Source organism: Crinia signifera, chromosome 8 (genome assembly GCF_055691185.1).
Source record: "Crinia signifera chromosome 8, ASM5569118v1, whole genome shotgun sequence".
In the NCBI taxonomy this organism is placed as follows: Eukaryota; Metazoa; Chordata; class Amphibia; order Anura; family Myobatrachidae; genus Crinia; species Crinia signifera.
The window spans coordinates 179,526,606-179,548,301 of NC_139224.1; the positions used below are offsets into that span (position 1 = coordinate 179,526,606).

A 21,696-nucleotide genomic window follows, 5' to 3' on the forward strand; every position below is an offset into this window, starting at 1 on the left:
CCTACCTCTTGGAATACAGGTCCCGCACTTACCCCCTAGTGTCCATAATGGGGTACTGCACCCACATACTTGTACTGATACTTCTGTGTCCTCTCTGTGCAGTGAGAGTGAGTACATCAGTGCTGTGCATGAGCTGTCCTACCTCTTGGAATACAGGTCCCGCACTTACCCCCTAGTGTCCATAATGGGGTACTGCACCCACATACTTGTACTGATACTTCTGTGTCCTCTCTGTGCAGTGAGAATGAGTACATCAGTGCTGTGTATGAGCTGTCCTACCTCGTGGAATACAGGTCCCGCACTTACCCCCTAGTGTCCATAATGGGGTACTGCACCCACATACTTGTACTGATACTTCTGTGTCCTCTCTGTGCAGTGAGAATGAGTACATCAGTGCTGTGCATGAGCTGTCCTACCTCTTGGAATACAGGTCCCGCACTTACCCCCTAGTGTCCATAATGGGGTACTGCACCCACATACTTGTACTGATACTTCTGTGTCCTCTCTGTGCAGTGAGAGTGAGTACATCAGTGCTGTGCATGAGCTGTCCTACCTCTTGGAATACAGGTCCCGCACTTACCCCCTAGTGTCCATAATGGGGTACTGCACACACATAATTGTACTGATACTTCTGTGTCCTCTGTGCAGTGAGAATGAGTACATCAGTGCTGTGTATGAGCTGTCCTACCTGGTGGAACACAGGTCCCGCTTTTACCCCCTAGTGTCCATAATGGGGTACTGCACCCATATACTTGTACTTATACTTCTGTGTCCTCTCTGTGCAGTGAGAATGAGTACATCAGTGCTGTGTATGAGCTGTCCTACCTGGTGGAACACAGGTCCCGCACTTACCCCTTGTGTCCATAATGGGGTACTGCACCCACATAATTGTACTGATACTTCTGTGTCCTCTCTGTGTAGTGAGAATGAGTACATCAGTGCTGTGTATGATCTGTCCTACCTGGTGGAACACAGGTCCCGCTCTTACCCCCTAGTGTACATAATGGAGTACTGCACACACATACTTGTGCTGATACTTCGGTGTCCTTTCTTTGCAGTGAGAGTGAGTACATCAGTGCTGTGTATGAGCTGTCCTACCTGGTGGAACACAGGTCCCGCACTTACCCCCTAGTGTCCATAATGGGGTACTGCACCCACATACTTGTACTGATACTTCTGTGTCCTCTCTGTGCAGTGAGAATGAGTACATCAGTGCTGTGTATGAGCTGTCCTACCTGGTGGAACACAGGTCCCGCACTTACCCCCTAGTGTCCATAATGGGGTACTGCACCCACATACTTGTACTGATACTTCTGTGTCCTTTCTGTGCAGTGAGAGTGAGTACATCAGTGCTGTGTATGAGCTGTCCTACCTGGTGGAACACAGGTCCTGCACTTACCCCCTAGTGTCCATAATGGGGTACTGCACCCACATACTTGTACTGATACTTCTGTGTCCTCTCTGTGCAGTGAGAGTGAGTACATCAGTGCTGTGCATGAGCTGTCCTACCTCTTGGAATACAGGTCCCGCACTTACCCCCTAGTGTCCATAATGGGGTACTGCACACACATAATTGTACTGATACTTCTGTGTCCTCTGTGCAGTGAGAATGAGTACATCAGTGCTGTGTATGAGCTGTCCTACCTGGTGGAACACAGGTCCCGCACTTACCCCCTAGTGTCCATAATGGGGTACTGCACCCATATACTTGTACTTATACTTCTGTGTCCTCTCTGTGCAGTGAGAATGAGTACATCAGTGCTGTGTATGAGCTGTCCTACCTGGTGGAACACAGGTCCCGCACTTACCCCTTGTGTCCATAATGGGGTACTGCACCCACATACTTGTACTGATACTTCTGTGTCCTCCCTGTGCAGTTTGAATAAGTACATCAGTGCTGTGTATGAGCTTTCCTACCTGGTGGAACACAGGTCCCGCACTTACCCCCTAGTTTCCATAATGGGGTACTGCACCCATATACTTGTACTGATACTTCTTTGTCCTCTCTGTGCAGTGAGAATGAGTACATCAGTGCTGTGTATAAAGCTTTCCTACCTGGTGGAACACAGGTCCCGCACTTACCCCCTAGTGTCCATAATGGGGTACTGCACCCATATACTTGTACTGATACTTCTGTGTCCTCTCTGTGCAGTTTTAATAAGTACATCAGTGCTGTGTATGAGCTGTCCTACCTGGTGGAACACAGGTCCCGCACTTACCCCCTAGTGTCCATAATGGGGTACTGCACCCACATACTTGTACTGATACTTCTGTGTCCTCTCTGTGCAGTGAAAATGAGTACATCAGTGCTGCGTATGAGCTGTCCTACCTGGTGGAACACAGGTCCCGCACTTACCCCCTAGTGTCCATAATGGGGTACTGCACCCACATACTTGTACTGATATTTCTGTGTCCTCTCTGTGCAGTGAGAGTGAGTACATCAGTGCTGTGTATGAGCTGTCCTACCTCGTGGAATACAGGTCCCGCACTTACCCCCTAGTGTCCATAATGGGGTACTGCACCCACATACTTGTACTGATACTTCTGTGTCCTCTCTGTGCAGTGAGAATGAGTACATCAGTGCTGTGTATGAGCTGTCCTACCTCGTGGAATACAGGTCCCGCACTTACCCCCTAGTGTCCATAATGGGGTACTGCACCCACATACTTGTACTGATACTTCTGTGTCCTCTCTGTGCAGTGAGAATGAGTACATCAGTGCTGTGCATGAGCTGTCCTACCTCTTGGAATACAGGTCCCGCACTTACCCCCTAGTGTCCATAATGGGGTACTGCACCCACATACTTGTACTGATACTTCTGTGTCCTCTCTGTGCAGTGAGAGTGAGTACATCAGTGCTGTGCATGAGCTGTCCTACCTCTTGGAATACAGGTCCCGCACTTACCCCCTAGTGTCCATAATGGGGTACTGCACCCACATACTTGTACTGATACTTCTGTGTCCTCTCTGTGCAGTGAGAATGAGTACATCAGTGCTGTGTATGAGCTGTCCTACCTCGTGGAATACAGGTCCCGCACTTACCCCCTAGTGTCCATAATGGGGTACTGCACCCACATACTTGTACTGATACTTCTGTGTCCTCTCTGTGCAGTGAGAATGAGTACATCAGTGCTGTGCATGAGCTGTCCTACCTCTTGGAATACAGGTCCCGCACTTACCCCCTAGTGTCCATAATGGGGTACTGCACCCACATACTTGTACTGATACTTCTGTGTCCTCTCTGTGCAGTGAGAGTGAGTACATCAGTGCTGTGCATGAGCTGTCCTACCTCTTGGAATACAGGTCCCGCACTTACCCCCTAGTGTCCATAATGGGGTACTGCACACACATAATTGTACTGATACTTCTGTGTCCTCTGTGCAGTGAGAATGAGTACATCAGTGCTGTGTATGAGCTGTCCTACCTGGTGGAACACAGGTCCCGCTTTTACCCCCTAGTGTCCATAATGGGGTACTGCACCCATATACTTGTACTTATACTTCTGTGTCCTCTCTGTGCAGTGAGAATGAGTACATCAGTGCTGTGTATGAGCTGTCCTACCTGGTGGAACACAGGTCCCGCACTTACCCCTTGTGTCCATAATGGGGTACTGCACCCACATAATTGTACTGATACTTCTGTGTCCTCTCTGTGTAGTGAGAATGAGTACATCAGTGCTGTGTATGATCTGTCCTACCTGGTGGAACACAGGTCCCGCTCTTACCCCCTAGTGTACATAATGGAGTACTGCACACACATACTTGTGCTGATACTTTGGTGTCCTTTCTTTGCAGTGAGAGTGAGTACATCAGTGCTGTGTATGAGCTGTCCTACCTGGTGGAACACAGGTCCCGCACTTACCCCCTAGTGTCCATAATGGGGTACTGCACCCACATACTTGTACTGATACTTCTGTGTCCTCTCTGTGCAGTGAGAATGAGTACATCAGTGCTGTGTATGAGCTGTCCTACCTGGTGGAACACAGGTCCCGCACTTACCCCCTAGTGTCCATAATGGGGTACTGCACCCACATACTTGTACTGATACTTCTGTGTCCTTTCTGTGCAGTGAGAGTGAGTACATCAGTGCTGTGTATGAGCTGTCCTACCTGGTGGAACACAGGTCCTGCACTTACCCCCTAGTGTCCATAATGGGGTACTGCACCCACATACTTGTACTGATACTTCTGTGTCCTCTCTGTGCAGTGAGAGTGAGTACATCAGTGCTGTGCATGAGCTGTCCTACCTCTTGGAATACAGGTCCCGCACTTACCCCCTAGTGTCCATAATGGGGTACTGCACACACATAATTGTACTGATACTTCTGTGTCCTCTGTGCAGTGAGAATGAGTACATCAGTGCTGTGTATGAGCTGTCCTACCTGGTGGAACACAGGTCCCGCACTTACCCCCTAGTGTCCATAATGGGGTACTGCACCCATATACTTGTACTTATACTTCTGTGTCCTCTCTGTGCAGTGAGAATGAGTACATCAGTGCTGTGTATGAGCTGTCCTACCTGGTGGAACACAGGTCCCGCACTTACCCCTTGTGTCCATAATGGGGTACTGCACCCACATACTTGTACTGATACTTCTGTGTCCTCCCTGTGCAGTTTGAATAAGTACATCAGTGCTGTGTATGAGCTTTCCTACCTGGTGGAACACAGGTCCTGCACTTACCCCCTAGTTTCCATAATGGGGTACTGCACCCATATACTTGTACTGATACTTCTTTGTCCTCTCTGTGCAGTGAGAATGAGTACATCAGTGCTGTGTATAAAGCTTTCCTACCTGGTGGAACACAGGTCCCGCACTTACCCCCTAGTGTCCATAATGGGGTACTGCACCCATATACTTGTACTGATACTTCTGTGTCCTCTCTGTGCAGTTTTAATAAGTACATCAGTGCTGTGTATGAGCTGTCCTACCTGGTGGAACACAGGTCCCGCACTTACCCCCTAGTGTCCATAATGGGGTACTGCACCCACATACTTGTACTGATACTTCTGTGTCCTCTCTGTGCAGTGAAAATGAGTACATCAGTGCTGCGTATGAGCTGTCCTACCTGGTGGAACACAGGTCCCGCACTTACCCCCTAGTGTCCATAATGGGGTACTGCACCCACATACTTGTACTGATATTTCTGTGTCCTCCATGTGCAGTTTGAATAAGAACATCAGTGCTGTGTATGAGCTGTCCTACCTGGTGGAACACAGGTCCCGCACTTACCCCCTAGTGTCCATAATGGGGTACTGCACCCACATACTTGTACTGATACTTCTGTGTCCTCTCTGTGCAGTGAGAATGAGTACATCAGTGCTGCGTATGAGCTGTCCTACCTGGTGGAACACAGGTCCCGCACTTACCCCCTAGTGTCCATAATGGGGTACTGCACCCACATACTTGTACTGATACTTCTGTGTCCTCTCTGTGCAGTGAGAGTGAGTACATCAGTGCTGTGTATGAGCTGTCCTACCTCGTGTAATACAGGTCCCGCACTTACCCCCTAGTGTCCATAATGGGGTACTGCACCCACATACTTGTACTGATACTTCTGTGTCCTCTCTGTGCAGTGAGAGTGAGTACATCAGTGCTGTGTATGAGATGTCCTACCTGGTGGAATACAGGTCCCGCACTTACCCCCTAGTGTCCATAATGGGGTACTGCACCCACATACGTGTACTGATATTTCTGTGTCCTCTCTGTGCAGTGAGAGTGAGTACATCAGTGCTGTGTATGAGCTGTCCTACCTCGTGGAATACAGGTCCCGCACTTACCCCCTAGTGTCCATAATGGGGTACTGCACCCACATACTTGTACTGATACTTCTGTGTCCTCTCTGTGCAGTGAGAATGAGTACATCAGTGCTGTGTATGAGCTGTCCTACCTCGTGGAATACAGGTCCCGCACTTACCCCCTAGTGTCCATAATGGGGTACTGCACCCACATACTTGTACTGATACTTCTGTGTCCTCTCTGTGCAGTGAGAATGAGTACATCAGTGCTGTGCATGAGCTGTCCTACCTGGTGGAACACAGGTCCCGCACTTACCCCCTAGTGTCCATAATGGGGTACTGCACCCACATACTTGTACTGATATTTCTGTGTCCTCCATGTGCAGTTTGAATAAGAACATCAGTGCTGTGTATGAGCTGTCCTACCTGGTGGAACACAGGTCCCGCACTTACCCCCTAGTGTCCATAATGGGGTACTGCACCCACATACTTGTACTGATACTTCTGTGTCCTCTCTGTGCAGTGAGAATGAGTACATCAGTGCTGCGTATGAGCTGTCCTACCTGGTGGAACACAGGTCCCGCACTTACCCCCTAGTGTCCATAATGGGGTACTGCACCCACATACTTGTACTGATACTTCTGTGTCCTCTCTGTGCAGTGAGAGTGAGTACATCAGTGCTGTGTATGAGCTGTCCTACCTCGTGTAATACAGGTCCCGCACTTACCCCCTAGTGTCCATAATGGGGTACTGCACCCACATACTTGTACTGATACTTCTGTGTCCTCTCTGTGCAGTGAGAGTGAGTACATCAGTGCTGTGTATGAGATGTCCTACCTGGTGGAATACAGGTCCCGCACTTACCCCCTAGTGTCCATAATGGGGTACTGCACCCACATACGTGTACTGATATTTCTGTGTCCTCTCTGTGCAGTGAGAGTGAGTACATCAGTGCTGTGTATGAGCTGTCCTACCTCGTGGAATACAGGTCCCGCACTTACCCCCTAGTGTCCATAATGGGGTACTGCACCCACATACTTGTACTGATACTTCTGTGTCCTCTCTGTGCAGTGAGAATGAGTACATCAGTGCTGTGTATGAGCTGTCCTACCTCGTGGAATACAGGTCCCGCACTTACCCCCTAGTGTCCATAATGGGGTACTGCACCCACATACTTGTACTGATACTTCTGTGTCCTCTCTGTGCAGTGAGAATGAGTACATCAGTGCTGTGCATGAGCTGTCCTACCTCTTGGAATACAGGTCCCGCACTTACCCCCTAGTGTCCATAATGGGGTACTGCACCCACATACTTGTACTGATACTTCTGTGTCCTCTCTGTGCAGTGAGAGTGAGTACATCAGTGCTGTGCATGAGCTGTCCTACCTCTTGGAATACAGGTCCCGCACTTACCCCCTAGTGTCCATAATGGGGTACTGCACACACATAATTGTACTGATACTTCTGTGTCCTCTGTGCAGTGAGAATGAGTACATCAGTGCTGTGTATGAGCTGTCCTACCTGGTGGAACACAGGTCCCGCACTTACCCCCTAGTGTCCATAATGGGGTACTGCACCCATATACTTGTACTTATACTTCTGTGTCCTCTCTGTGCAGTGAGAATGAGTACATCAGTGCTGTGTATGAGCTGTCCTACCTGGTGGAACACAGGTCCCGCACTTACCCCTTGTGTCCATAATGGGGTACTGCACCCACATACTTCTACTGATACTTCTGTGTCCTCCCTGTGCAGTTTGAATAAGTACATCAGTGCTGTGTATGAGCTTTCCTACCTGGTGGAACACAGGTCCCGCACTTACCCCCTAGTGTCCATAATGGGGTACTGCACCCATATACTTGTACTGATACTTCTTTGTCCTCTCTGTGCAGTGAGAATGAGTACATCAGTGCTGTGTATGAGCTTTCCTACCTGGTGGAACACAGGTCCCGCACTTACCCCCTAGTGTCCATAATGGGGTACTGCACCCATATACTTGTACTGATACTTCTGTGTCCTCTCTGTGCAGTTTGAATAAGTACATCAGTGCTGTGTATGAGCTGTCCTACCTGGTGGAACACAGGTCCCGCACTTACCCCCTAGTGTCCATAATGGGGTACTGCACCCACATACTTGTACTGATACTTCTGTGTCCTCTCTGTGCAGTGAAAATGAGTACATCAGTGCTGCGTATGAGCTGTCCTACCTGGTGGAACACAGGTCCCGCACTTACCCCCTAGTGTCCATAATGGGGTACTGCACCCACATACTTGTACTGATATTTCTGTGTCCTCCATGTGCAGTTTGAATAAGAACATCAGTGCTGTGTATGAGCTGTCCTACCTGGTGGAACACAGGTCCCGCACTTACCCCCTAGTGTCCATAATGGGGTACTGCACCCACATACTTGTACTGATACTTCTGTGTCCTCTCTGTGCAGTGAGAATGAGTACATCAGTGCTGCGTATGAGCTGTCCTACCTGGTGGAACACAGGTCCCGCACTTACCCCCTAGTGTCCATAATGGGGTACTGCACCCACATACTTGTACTGATACTTCTGTGTCCTCTCTGTGCAGTGAGAGTGAGTACATCAGTGCTGTGTATGAGCTGTCCTACCTCGTGGAATACAGGTCCCGCACTTACCCCTAGTGTCCATAATGGGGTACTGCACCCACATACTTGTACTGATACTTCTGTGTCCTCTTTGTGCAGTGAGAATGAGTACATCAGTGCTGCGTATGAGCTGTCCTACCTGGTGGAACACAGGTCCCGCACTTACCCCCTAGTGTCCATAATGGGGTACTGCACCCACATACTTGTACTGATACTTCTGTGTCCTCTCTGTGCAGTGAGAATGAGTACATCAGTGCTGCGTATGAGCTGTCCTACCTGGTGGAACACAGGTCCCGCACTTACCCCCTAGTGTCCATAATGGGGTACTGCACCCACATACTTGTACTGATACTTCTGTGTCCTCTCTGTGCAGTGAGAGTGAGTACATCAGTGCTGTGTATGAGCTGTCCTACCTCGTGGAATACAGGTCCCGCACTTACCCCTAGTGTCCATAATGGGGTACTGCACCCACATACTTGTACTGATACTTCTGTGTCCTCTTTGTGCAGTGAGAATGAGTACATCAGTGCTGCGTATGAGCTGTCCTACCTGGTGGAACACAGGTCCCGCACTTACCCCCTAGTGTCCATAATGGGGTACTGCACCCACATACTTGTACTGATACTTCTGTGTCCTCTCTGTGCAGTGAGAGTGAGTACATCAGTGCTGTGTATGAGCTGTCCTACCTCGTGGAATACAGGTCCCGCACTTACCCCTAGTGTCCATAATGGGGTACTGCACCCACATACTTGTACTGATACTTCTGTGTCCTCTCTGTGCAGTGAGAATGAGTACATCAGTGCTGTGTATGAGCTGTCCTACCTCGTGGAATACAGGTCCCGCAATTACCCCCTAGTGTCCATAATGGGGTACTGCACCCACATACTTGTACTGATACTTCTGTGTCCTCTCTGTGCAGTGAGAATGAGTACATCAGTGCTGTGTATGAGCTGTCCTACCTCGTGGAATACAGGTCCCGCAATTACCCCCTAGTGTCCATAATGGGGTACTGCACCCACATACTTGTACTGATACTTCTGTGTCCTCTCTGTGCAGTGAGAATGAGTACATCAGTGCTGTGTATGAGCTGTCCTACCTCGTGGAATACAGGTCCCGCAATTACCCCCTCCATAACTCTCTGATCTTCCACCTGAGCCCATATGGACCCCGCTTCCGGAGAGCCCTGAAGACCGCCCATGAACACACAAGTCAGTATCAGTGCGCTACGATTCTGTTGGTCACTGTTCCGGTATAGATGAGAGGAGCACACTGTAATGCAGATAAATCCTTAGATGTGGATTATATCAACATGTCTAGGTAGACAGCCAATAGGTCGATATTGACAAAAGTTTTTTTGGTCAGCGGTGGTTCATCTGGCCAGCAGTGGGCAGGGCATAGGGCCGGTAGTGGGTGGGGCATAGGGCCAGAAGTAGATGGGACATAGGGCCAGCAGTGGGTGGGGCATTTGGCCAGCAGTGGGTGGGTCATAGGACCGGCAGTGGGTGGGACATAGTGCCAGCAGTGGGTGGGGCATAGGGTAGCAGTGGGTGGGACATAGTGCCAGCAGTGGATTGGGCATAGGACCAGCAGTGGATTGGGCATAGGACCAGCAGTGGGTGGAAGATAGGGCCAGCAGTGGGTGGGGCATAGTGCCAGCAGTGGGTGGGGCATTGGGTCAGCAGTGGGTGGGGCTTGTACTTATTTTGCTGATGAATAAATGAATAATATGCGTCTTTTCTAGATAATGTAATCAGACAGAGGAAGGAAGCGCTCACACAGGTGACGGAGCTGGAGAAGGTGAAGCAGAAGAGACACTTGGATTTCCTGGACATTCTATTATATGCCAAGGTACTGAGGTTACCCCTGACCACTGCACCAGTACAGCGGGCATGTTCTCGCTTCTCTGCCCCTGTGCCAAGGTACTGAGGTTACCCCTGACCACTGCACCAGTACAGCGGGCATGTTCTCGCTTCTCTGCCCCTGTGCCAAGGTACTGAGGTTACCCCTGACCACTGCACTAGTACAGCGGGCATGTTCTAGCTTCTCTACCCCTGTGCCAAGGTACTGAGGTTACCCCTGACCACTGCACTAGTACAGCGGGCATGTTCTTGCTTCTCTGCCCCTGTGCCAAGGTACTGAGGTTACCCCTGACCACTGCACTAGTACAGCGGGCATGTTCTAGCTTCTCTACCCCTGTGCCAAGGTACTGAGGTTACCCCTGACCACTGCACTAGTACAACGGGCATGTTCTCGCTTCTCTGCCCCTGTGCCAAGGTACTGAGGTTACCCCTGACCACTGCACCAGTACAGCGGGCATGTTCTCGCTTCTCTGCCCCTGTGCCAAGGTATTGAGGTTACCCCTGACCTCTGCACCAGTACAGCGGGCATGTTCTCGCTTCTCTGCCCCTGTGCCAAGGTACTGAGGTTACCCCTGACCACTGCACTAGTACAGCGGGCATGTTCTAGCTTCTCTACCCCTGTGCCAAGGTACTGAGGTTACCCCTGACCACTGCACTAGTACAGCGGGCATGTTCTTGCTTCTCTGCCCCTGTGCCAAGGTACTGAGGTTACCCCTGACCACTGCACTAGTACAGCGGGCATGTTCTAGCTTCTCTACCCCTGTGCCAAGGTACTGAGGTTACCCCTGACCACTGCACTAGTACAACGGGCATGTTCTCGCTTCTCTGCCCCTGTGCCAAGGTACTGAGGTTACCCCTGACCACTGCACCAGTACAGCGGGCATGTTCTCGCTTCTCTGCCCCTGTGCCAAGGTATTGAGGTTACCCCTGACCACTGCACTAGTACAGCGGGCATGTTCTAGCTTCTCTACCCCTGTGCCAAGGTACTGAGGTTACCCCTGACCACTGCACTAGTACAGCGGGCATGTTCTTGCTTCTCTGCCCCTGTGCCAAGGTACTGAGGTTACCCCTGACCACTGCACTAGTACAGCGGGCATGTTCTAGCTTCTCTACCCCTGTGCCAAGGTACTGAGGTTACCCCTGACCACTGCACTAGTACAACGGGCATGTTCTCGCTTCTCTGCCCCTGTGCCAAGGTACTGAGGTTACCCCTGACCACTGCACCAGTACAGCGGGCATGTTCTCGCTTCTCTGCCCCTGTGCCAAGGTATTGAGGTTACCCCTGACCTCTGCACCAGTACAGCGGGCATGTTCTCGCTTCTCTGCCCCTGTGCCAAGGTACTGAGGTTACCCCTTACCACTGCACTAGTACAGCGGGCATGTTCTCGCTTCTCTGCCCCTGTGCCAAGGTACTGAGGTTACCCCTGGCCCCTGCACTAGTACAGCGGGCATGTTCTCGCTTCTCTGCCCGTGTGTTAAGGTACTGAGGTTAACCCTGACCTCTGCCACAGTACAGCGGGCATGTTCTCGCTTCTCTGCCCCTGTGCCAAGGTACTGAGGTTACCCCTGACCTCTGCACCAGTACAGCGGGCATGATCTCGCTTCTCTGCCCCTGTGCCATTGTACTGAGGTTACCCCTGACCACTGCACTAGTACAGCGGGCATGTTCTCGCTTCTCTGCCCCTGTGCCAAGGTACTGAGGTTACCCCTGACCACTGCACCAGTACAGCGGGCATGTTCTCGCTTCTCTGCCCCTGTGCCAAGGTACTGAGGTTAACCCTGACCACTGCACTAGTACAGCAGGCATGTTCTCGCTTCTCTGCCCCTGTGCCAAGGTACTGAGGTTACCCCTGACCTCTGCACCAGTACAGCGGGCATGTTCTCGCTTCTTTACCCCTGTGCCAAGGTACTGAGGTTACCCCTAACCACTGCACCAGTACAGCGGGCATGTTCTCGCTTCTCTGCCCCTGTGCCAAGGTACTGAGGTTACCCCTGACCTCTGCACCAGTACAGTGGGCATGTTCTCGCTTCTCTGCCCCTGTGCCAAGGTACTGAGGTTACCCCTGACCACTGCACCAGTACAGCGGGCATGTTCTCGCTTCTCTGCCCCTGTGCCAAGGTACTGAGGTTACCCCTGACCACTGCACCAGTACAGCGGGCATGTTCTCGCTTCTCTGCCCCTGTGCCAAGGTACTGAGGTTACCCCTGACCACTGCACTAGTACAGCGGGCATGTTCTCGCTTCTCTGCCCCTGTGTTAAGGTACTGAGGTTACCCCTGACCACTGCACTAGTACAGCGGGCATGTTCTCGCTTCTCTGCCCCTGTGCCAAGGTACTGAGGTTACCCCTGACCCCTGCACTAGTACAGCGGGCATGTTCTCGCTTCTCTGCCCCTGTGTTAAGGTACTGAGGTTAACCCTTACCTCTGCCACAGTACAGCGGGCATGTTCTCGCTTCTCTGCCCCTGTGCCAAGGTACTGAGATTACCCCTGACCACTTCACCAGTACAGCGGGCATGTTCTCGCTTCTTTGCCCCAGTGCCAAGGTACTGAGGTTACCCCTGACCTCTGCACCAGTACAGCGGGCATGTTCTCGCTTCTTTGCCCCTGTGCCAAGGTACTGAGGTTACCCCTGACCACTGCACCAGTACAGTGGGCATGTTCTCACTTCTCTGCCCCTGTGCCAAGGTACTGAGGTTACCCCTGACCACTGCACCAATACAGCAGGCATGTTCTCGCTTCTCTGCCCCTGTGCCAAGGTACTGAGATTACCCCTGACCACTTCACCAGTACAGCGGGCATGTTCTCGCTTCTCTGCCCCTGTGCCAAGGTACTGAGGTTACCCCTGACCACTGCACTAGTACAACGGGCATGTTCTCGCTTCTCTGCCCCTGTGCCAAGGTACTGAGGTTACCCCTGACCACTGCACCAGTACAGCGGGCATGTTCTCGCTTCTATGCCCCTGTGCCAAGGGGGAGATTCTGATATCTGCGTGGTGCATACACTAATACAATGCAGGTCACCCGGTAGGTCACTTGCACCACCAGCTGTGTAATATACAGGGTATATAGGGGTTTACTGATCACAACTGGCCATCGCTGGCTGCTCACAGGTTGATTATAACCCTTTGGTTGTTTGGGGGCGGTAACCGTGCATTTTTGGGGAGTATCCTAGAACACATAGGCATTCCCCGTCAGCAGCAGCTTCCTACTCCCCATGGCCTTAGCAGCACTTAGTAAGTCTTGGCTCACTCAGCGCTGCATGCCAGGGAGGGTGAGTTGTGGGGTGGATTCACACAGCCCAGCGATCAGGTCTAAGACTGCCAGGGAGGGTGAGCTGTGGGGCCGATTCACACAGCCCAGCGATCAGGTCTAAGACTGCCAGGGAGGGGGGGCTTTGGGGTCGATTCACACAGCCCAGCGATCAGGTCTAAGACTGCCAGGGAGGGTGAGCTGTGGGGCCGATTCACACAGCCCAGCGATCAGGTCTAAGACTGCCAGGGAGGGGGGGTTGTGGGGTTGATTCACACAGCCCAGCGATCAGGTCTAAGACTGCCAAGAAGGGTGAGTTGTGGGGCCGATTCACACAGCCCAGCGATCAGAACTAATACTGCCAGGGAGGGGGAGTTGTGGGTCCGATCCACGTAGCCCAGCGATCAGGTCTAAGACTGCCAGGGAGGGGGGGGGGGTTGTGGGGCCGATTCACACAGCCCAGCGATCAGGTCTAAGACTGTCAGGGAGGTTGAGCTGTGGGGCCGATTCACACAGCCCAGCGATCATGTCTAAGACTGCCAGGGAGGGGGGGTTGTGGGGCCGATTCACACAGCCCAGCGATCAGGTCTAAGACTGCCAGGGAGGGGGTGTTGTGGGGCCGATTCACACAGCCCAGCGATCAGATCTAATACTGCCAGGGAGGGGGAGTTGTGGGTCCGATTCACGCAGCCCAGCGATCAGGTCTGAGACTGCCAGGGAGGGTGAGCTGTGGGGCCGATTCACACAACCCAGCAATCAGGTCTAAGACTGCCAGGGAGGGGGGGTTGTGGGGCCGCTTCACACAGTCCAGCGATCAGGTCTAAGGGTGCCAGGGAGGGTGAGTTGTGGGGTCGATTCACACAGCCCAGCAATCAGGTCTAAGACTGCCAGGGAGGGTGAGCTGTGGGGCCGATTCACACAGCCCAGCGATCATGTCTAAGACTGCCACGGAGGGGGGGCTGTGGGGCCGATTCACACAGCCCAGCGATCAGGTCTAAGACTTCCAGGGAGGGGGGGTTGTGGGGTCGATTCACACAGCCCAGCGATCAGGTCTAAGACTGCCAGGGAGGGTGAGCTGTGGGGCCGATTCACACAGCCAAGCGATCAGGTCTAAGACTGCCATGGAGGGGGGGGCTGTGGGGCCGATTCACACAGCCCACCGATCAGGTCTAAGACTGCCAGGGAGGGGGGGTTGTGGGGCCGATTCACACAGCCCAGCGATCAGGTCTAAGACTGCCAGGGAGGGTGAGTTGTGGGGCCGATTCACACAGCCCAGCCATCAGATCTAATATTGCCAGGGAGGGGGAGTTGTGGGTCCGATTCACGCAGCCCAGCGATCAGGTCTAAGACTGCCAGGAGGGGGGGGGTTGTGGGGCCGATTCACACAGCCCTTAGCAGCACTTAGTAAGTCTTGGCTCACTCAGCGCTGCATCCAGAGGGGAAAGTCTGTCACAGCCCAGCGATCAGGTCTAAGACTGCCAGGGAGGGTAAGCTGTGGGGCCGATTCACACAGCCCAGCGATCAGGTCTAAGACTGCCAGGGAGGGGGGGTTATGGGGCCGATTCACACAGCCCAGCGATCAGGTCTAAGACTGCCAGGGAGGGTAAGCTGTGGGGCCGATTCACACAGCCCAGCGATCAGGTCTAAGACTGCCAGGGAGGGGGTGTTGTAGGGTCGATTTACACAGCCCAGCGATCAGGTCTAAGACTGCCAGGGAGGGTGAGCTGTGGGGCCGATTCACACGGCCCAGCGATCAGGTCTAAGACTGCCAGGGAGGGGGGGTTGTGGGGCCGATTCAGACAGCCCAGCGATCAGGTCTAAGACTGCCAGGGAGGGGGGGCTGTGGGGCCGATTCACACAGCCCAGCGATCAGGTCTAAGACTGCCAGGGGGGGTGAGTTGTGGGGCCGATTCACACAGCCCAGCGATCAGATCTAATACTGCCAGGGAGGGGGAGTTGTGGGTCCGATTCACGCAGCCCAGCGATCAGGTCTGAGACTGCCAGGGAGGGGGGGGGGGTTGTGGGGCCGATTCACACAGCCCAGCGATCAGGTCTAAGACTGTCAGGGAGGGTGAGCTGTGGGGCCGATTCACACAGCCCAGCGATCATGTCTAAGACTGCCAGGGAAGGGGGGTTGTGGGGCCTATTCACGCAGCCCAGCGATCAGGTCTAAGACTGCCAGGGAGGGGGAGCTGTGGAGCCGATTCACACAGCCCAGCGATCAGGTCTAAGACTGCCAGGGAGGGGGAGTTCTGGGGCCGATTCACACAGTCACTTATAACTTAATCCAACCCAATGCACATATTCTACAAAAATGACATTTGTCACGTGACTGCGCCGTATATCTACATTACACACATTGACTGCGGCATGCGCCTGCATCGCACACATTTGTCACATGACTGTGACGGCATTCACCTGCACCGTACACATGTGTCACATGACTGCGGCATGCGCCTGCATCGCACACATGTGTCACATGACTGCTGCATGCGCCTGCATCGCACATGTTTGTCACATGACTGCGGCATGCACCTACATGGCACACATTTGTCACGTGACTGCGGCATGCACCTACATCACACACATTTGTCACGTGACTGCGGCATGCACCTGCATCGTACACATTTGTCACATGACTGCGGCATGCACCTGCATTACACACATTTTTCACGTGACTTCGGCATGCACCTACATCACACACATTTGTCCCATGACTGTGGCATGCACCTGCATCGTACACATTTGTCACATGACTGCGGCATGCACCTACATCACACACATTTGTCACATGACTGCGGCATGCACCTGCATCGTACACATTTGTCACATGACTTTGGCATGCACCTACATCACACACATTTGTCACATGACTGCGGCATGCACCTATGCATTTGTCGCATGACTGTGGCATGCACCTACATCACACGCATTTGTCACATGAATGCGGCATGCACCTGCATCACATGCATTTGTCCCATGACTGTGGCATGCACCTGCATCGTACACATTTGTCACATGACTGCGGCATGCACCTTCATCACACGCATTTGTCCCATGACTGTGGCATGCACCTGCATCGTACACATTTGTCACATGAATTCGGCATGCACCTGCATATTACACATTTGTCACGTGACTGCTGCATACACCTGCATCGTACACATTTTTCACATGACTGCGGCATGCACCTACATGACACACATTTGTCCCATGACTGTGGCATGCACCTGCATCGTACACATTTGTCACATGAATTCGGCATGCACCTGCATCGTACACATTTGTCACGTGACTGCTGCATGCACCTGCATCGTACACATTTTTCACATGACTGCGGCATGCACCTTCATCACACGCATTTGTCCCATGACTGTGGCATGCACCTGCATCGTACACATTTGTCACATGAATTCGGCATGCACCTGCATCGTACACATTTGTCACGTGACTGCTGCATGCACCTGCATCGTACACATTTTTCACATGACTGCGGCATGCACCTACATGACACACATTTGTCACATGACTGCGGCATGCACCTACATCACACACATTTGTCACATGACTGCGGCATGCACCTGCATCGTACACATTTGTCACATGACTGCGGCATGCGCTTACATCACACACATTTGTCACATGACTGCGGCATGCACCTACATCACACGCATTTGTCACATAACTGTGGCATGCACCTACATCACACGCATTTGTCATATGAATGCGGCATGCACCTGCATCACACACATTTGTCACATGACTGTGGCATGCACCTTCATCACACGCATTTGTCCCATGACTGTGGCATGCACCTGCATCGTACACATTTGTCACATGAATTCGGCATGCACCTGCATCGTACACATTTGTCACGTGACTGCTGCATGCACCTGCATCGTACACATTTGTCACATGAATTCGGCATGCACCTGCATCGTACACATTTGTCACGTGACTGCTGCATGCACCTGCATCGTACACATTTTTCACATGACTGCGGCATGCACCTACATGACACACATTTGTCACATGACTGCGGCATGCACCTACATCACACACATTTGTCACATGACTGCGGCATGCACCTGCATCGTACACATTTGTCACGTGACTGCTGCATGCACCTGCATCGTACACATTTTTCACATGACTGCGGCATGCACCTACATGACACACATTTGTCACATGACTGCGGCATGCACCTACATCACACACATTTGTCACATGACTGCGGCATGCACCTGCATCGTACACATTTGTCACATGACTGCGGCATGCGCCTACATCACACACATTTGTCACATGACTGCGGCATGCACCTACATCACACGCATTTGTCACATAACTGTGGCATGCACCTACATCACACGCATTTGTCATATGAATGCGGCATGCACCTGCATCACACACATTTGTCACATGACTGTGGCATGCGCCTACATCACACGCATTTGTCACATGACTGTGGCATGCACCTACATCACACACATTTGTCACATGACTGCGGCATGCACCTGCATCGTACACATGTCACATGACTGTGGCATGCACCTACATCACACACATTTGTCACATGACTGCAGCATGCACCTACATCACACACATTGGTCACGTGACTGCGGTATGCACCTACATCACACACATTTGTCACATGACTGCGGCATGCACCTACATCACACACATTTGTCACATGGCTGCAGCATGCACCTACATCACACACATTGGTCACGTGACTGCGGTATGCACCTACATCACACACATTTGTCACATGACTGCAGCATGCACCTGCATCACACACATTTGTCACATGACTGCGGCATGCATGTACATCACACATATTTGCCACATCAACATTTTAGTGTTTGCAGAACCCGATTTGGGGCTTTACAGTTTTGGTCGATTTGCAATTACATACTTTAAGAGCCTTTTTCTCTACAACTCCTCAGGATGAGAACGGTCAGGGCCTGTCTGATGAGGACCTGCAGGCGGAGGTGGACACGTTCATGTTTGAGGGACATGATACCACAGCCAGCGGAATCTCCTGGACATTATACTGTCTGGCCAAGTACCCGGAGCACCAGGAGAAATGCCGGGAGGAGATCCGAGAGGTCCTAGGGGAGCGGAACACTGTGGAGTGGTGAGAACATCTTTGTCTTTAGTTTTTGTTTTCCAAGATGCAATGATTACAGTTGTGGTTAGGAAGTAGCAAGCAGACAGGGTGACACAGAAGAGTAAGCATGGAACACAGGTTTTCAGGTGAGATTTGGCTATGTTTGGGGAAGAAGTGCGTCTTGAAAGCCTGTTTAAAGTTCTGGTGACTCTGAGAGAGAGGTAGAGAATTCCAGAGGTAGGGAACCGCACATGAGAAATCCTGGAGGCAGGAGTGTGAGGATGAAACCAGTTGGCAGGAGAGGCGGTGTGCATTAGCGGAGAAAATAGGACTCGCAGGAGTGTATAGGGAGAGGAGGTAGGGATATAATTGGGAGCGGATTGTGATGTGTAAGTGAGTGTGAGGAGGCTTAGTTGCATTCTGAAGGGAAGATGAGCCGGAAAAGGGCGCGTAGGAGATGAGGTGGATGTAGTGCATTTGGTGATGAAGATGAGCCAGTTCAGGAGACAGAAGGTGGATGTAGTGCATGTGGAGAGAAATAGGAGCCAGTGTAGGAGTGGGTAGGTGGATGTAGTGCATTTGTTGAGGAAAAGGAGCCAGTGTAGGCGGCATGTAGGAGAGGGGAGTTGGATGTAGTGCATTTTTTGAGGAAGAGGAACCAGTGTAGGGTGTGTAGGAAGGGAGGTGGATGTAGTGTGTTTGGGGGGGAGGAGGAGGAGCCACTGTTTTCGGGCCAATATGCACGGTGTGTTCGCCGATCGAGGCGGTTGTGGCACTGTGCATTTTGTGTGAACACTCCCGTGTACGCCCATGTTTTCACCCAGTTTTCCTCATTATTCCGGCTGCACCCATAAAAACGCCCACATGCCGCCCACAATGACCGTACTCTTGAGGACAGGTTTTTTCACACGGAGAGACCCGTCCGTGAGCGGTGTGAGGTCGCCGCACATGCGCATTGCGAAAGATACGCATGCGCAGATGAAAAAAAAGCCTGATCCGACTGTATATGGTCCCACCGTACCAAACAGAATAACCCCCTATGAGAGGGGAGGTGGAAGTAGTGTGTTTGGTGAGGAGGAGGAGGAGCCAGTGTAGTATGTGTAGGAGGGGAGGTCAATGTTGTGCATTTGGTGACGAAGAGGAGACAGTGTAGGGCTTGTAGGGGAGGTGGATATAATACATTTGGTGTGAAAGAGGAGCCAGTGTAGGGCGTGTAGGAGAAGGGAGGTGTATGTCGTGCCTTTGGTTAGGAATGAATAGCCAGTGTAGGGCGTGTAGGAGAAGGGAGGTGGATGCAGTGTGTTTGGTGATTAAGTGAAACCAGTGTAGTACAAGTAGGAGAGGGTAGGTGAATGTAGTGCATTGGTGAGGAAGAGGAGCCAGTGTAGGGTGTGTAGGAGGGGAGATGAATGTTCTGCCCTTGGAGAGGAAGAGGAGCCAGTGTAGGGTGTGTAGGAGGGCAAGTGGATATAGTGCATTTGGAGAGGAAGATGAGTCAGTGTAAGGCATATTGGAGAGGAGGTAGATTTAGTGTGTTTGGAGAGGAAGAGAAGACAGTGTAGGAGAGGGGAGGAGGATGTAGTGCATTTGGTGAGGAAGAGGAGCCAGTGTAGGGCGTGTAGGAGGACAGGTGTATCTTGTGCATTTGGAGAGGAAGATGAGCCAATGTAGGGCATGTAGGAGAAGGGAGGTACATATAGTGTGATTGGTGAGGAAGAGAAGACAGTGTAGGGTGTGTAGGAGAGGGGAGGAGGATGTAGTGCATTTGGTGAGGAAGAGGAGCCAGTGTAGGGTGTGTAGGAGAGGGGAGGAGAATGTAGTGCATTTGGTGAGGAAGAGGAGCCAGTGTAAGGCGTGGAGGAGAGGTGGTGGATGTACTGTGTTTGGAGAGGAAGATGAGCCAGTGCAGGGAGTGTACAACGGGAGGTGAATATTGTGCGTTTGGAGAGGAAAATGTGCCAGTGTAGGGCATGTAGGAGAAGGTAGGTAGATGTAGTGTAATTGGCGAGGAACAACAAAAACAGAGGGGAGAATCGGCGCTCAGAGAAGTACTGTTTCAAGTGCTTGCATCAATTCAATAAAATTATTTAATAAATAATAAATAAATTCATACACATGTATACAATAAACACAAGAAAAATAATAAATATAAATATAAAAACAATAAAAGGCAATGGACCTATTGGGAGAGGTGAGGTATTTATATAGTCACCCGTGTGGTGTTGATTGGACCTGCACTGATCCAGAAACTTGTGTCCATAAAAGTCCAGAGAGCGTCCGTGTAATTATGGCCGTATGATGGTATGTCCTGGTAGATGCCTAGGAGGTATGCCCGTTGGCAAAAGATGGTAAATGATAGCCAGCCCGGGATGTCCTTCCAGTTGGATTTGGCATCAGGATTCTTTAGGCTCTGCACGGTTTCAAGAGAACGGTCTTTAGGACAGGATCAGATGTAGATAGAGCAGGTGGTCAGCACTTCTTTTGTGTTTGGAGAGGAAGATGAGCCAGTGTAGGGCGTGTAGGAGGGCAGGCGTATATTGTGTATTTGGAGAGGAAGATGAGCCAGTGTAGGGCATGTAGTAGGGGACATGGATGTTGTGCCTTTGGTTAGGAATGAACAGCCAGTGTAGGGCATGTAGGAGAAGGGAGGTAGATGTAGTATGTTTGGTGATGAAGTGAAACCAGTGTAGGACATGTAGGAGAGGGTAGGTGGATGTTGTGCATTGGAGAGGAGCCAGTATAGGGCATGTAGGAGAGGGGAGATAGATGTACTTCATTTGGAGAGGAAGAGGAGCCAGTGTAGGAGTGTGGAGGTTGATGTGGTGCGTTTGGTGACGAAGATGAGCCAGTGTAGGGAATGTAGGAGGTCAGGTGAATGTTGTGCATTTGGTGAGGAAGAGTAGTCAGTGTATGGCGTGTAGGAGTGTAGGTGGATGTAGTGTGCTTGATGAGTAAGAGGAGCCAGTGTAGGGCATGTAGGAGGGGTGATGAATGTTGTGCATTTGATGAGTAAGAGGAGCCAGTGTAGGGAGTGTAGGAGGGGAAGTGGATGTAGTGCGTTTGGAGAGGAAGATGAGCCAGTGTAGGGCATGTAGCAGGGCAGGTATATATTGTGCATTTGGAGAGGA

General features: G+C 51.6%; 1 protein-coding gene across 2 annotated transcripts in view; it reads left to right on the forward strand.

The window, feature by feature from the left end:
- The window catches only part of LOC146026861 (cytochrome P450 4B1-like), a 118,862-nt gene that overhangs the window by 79,689 nt on the left and 17,477 nt on the right, over positions 1 to 21,696 (forward strand). For both annotated transcript variants that reach the window (XM_083157908.1, XM_083157907.1), the window contains 3 exons: positions 9,403 to 9,554; positions 10,088 to 10,194; positions 18,405 to 18,595. In XM_083157908.1, the coding sequence (XP_083014034.1) occupies positions 9,403 to 9,554; positions 10,088 to 10,194; positions 18,405 to 18,595 (450 nt within the window). The remainder of the gene's footprint in view (positions 1 to 9,402; positions 9,555 to 10,087; positions 10,195 to 18,404; positions 18,596 to 21,696) is intronic.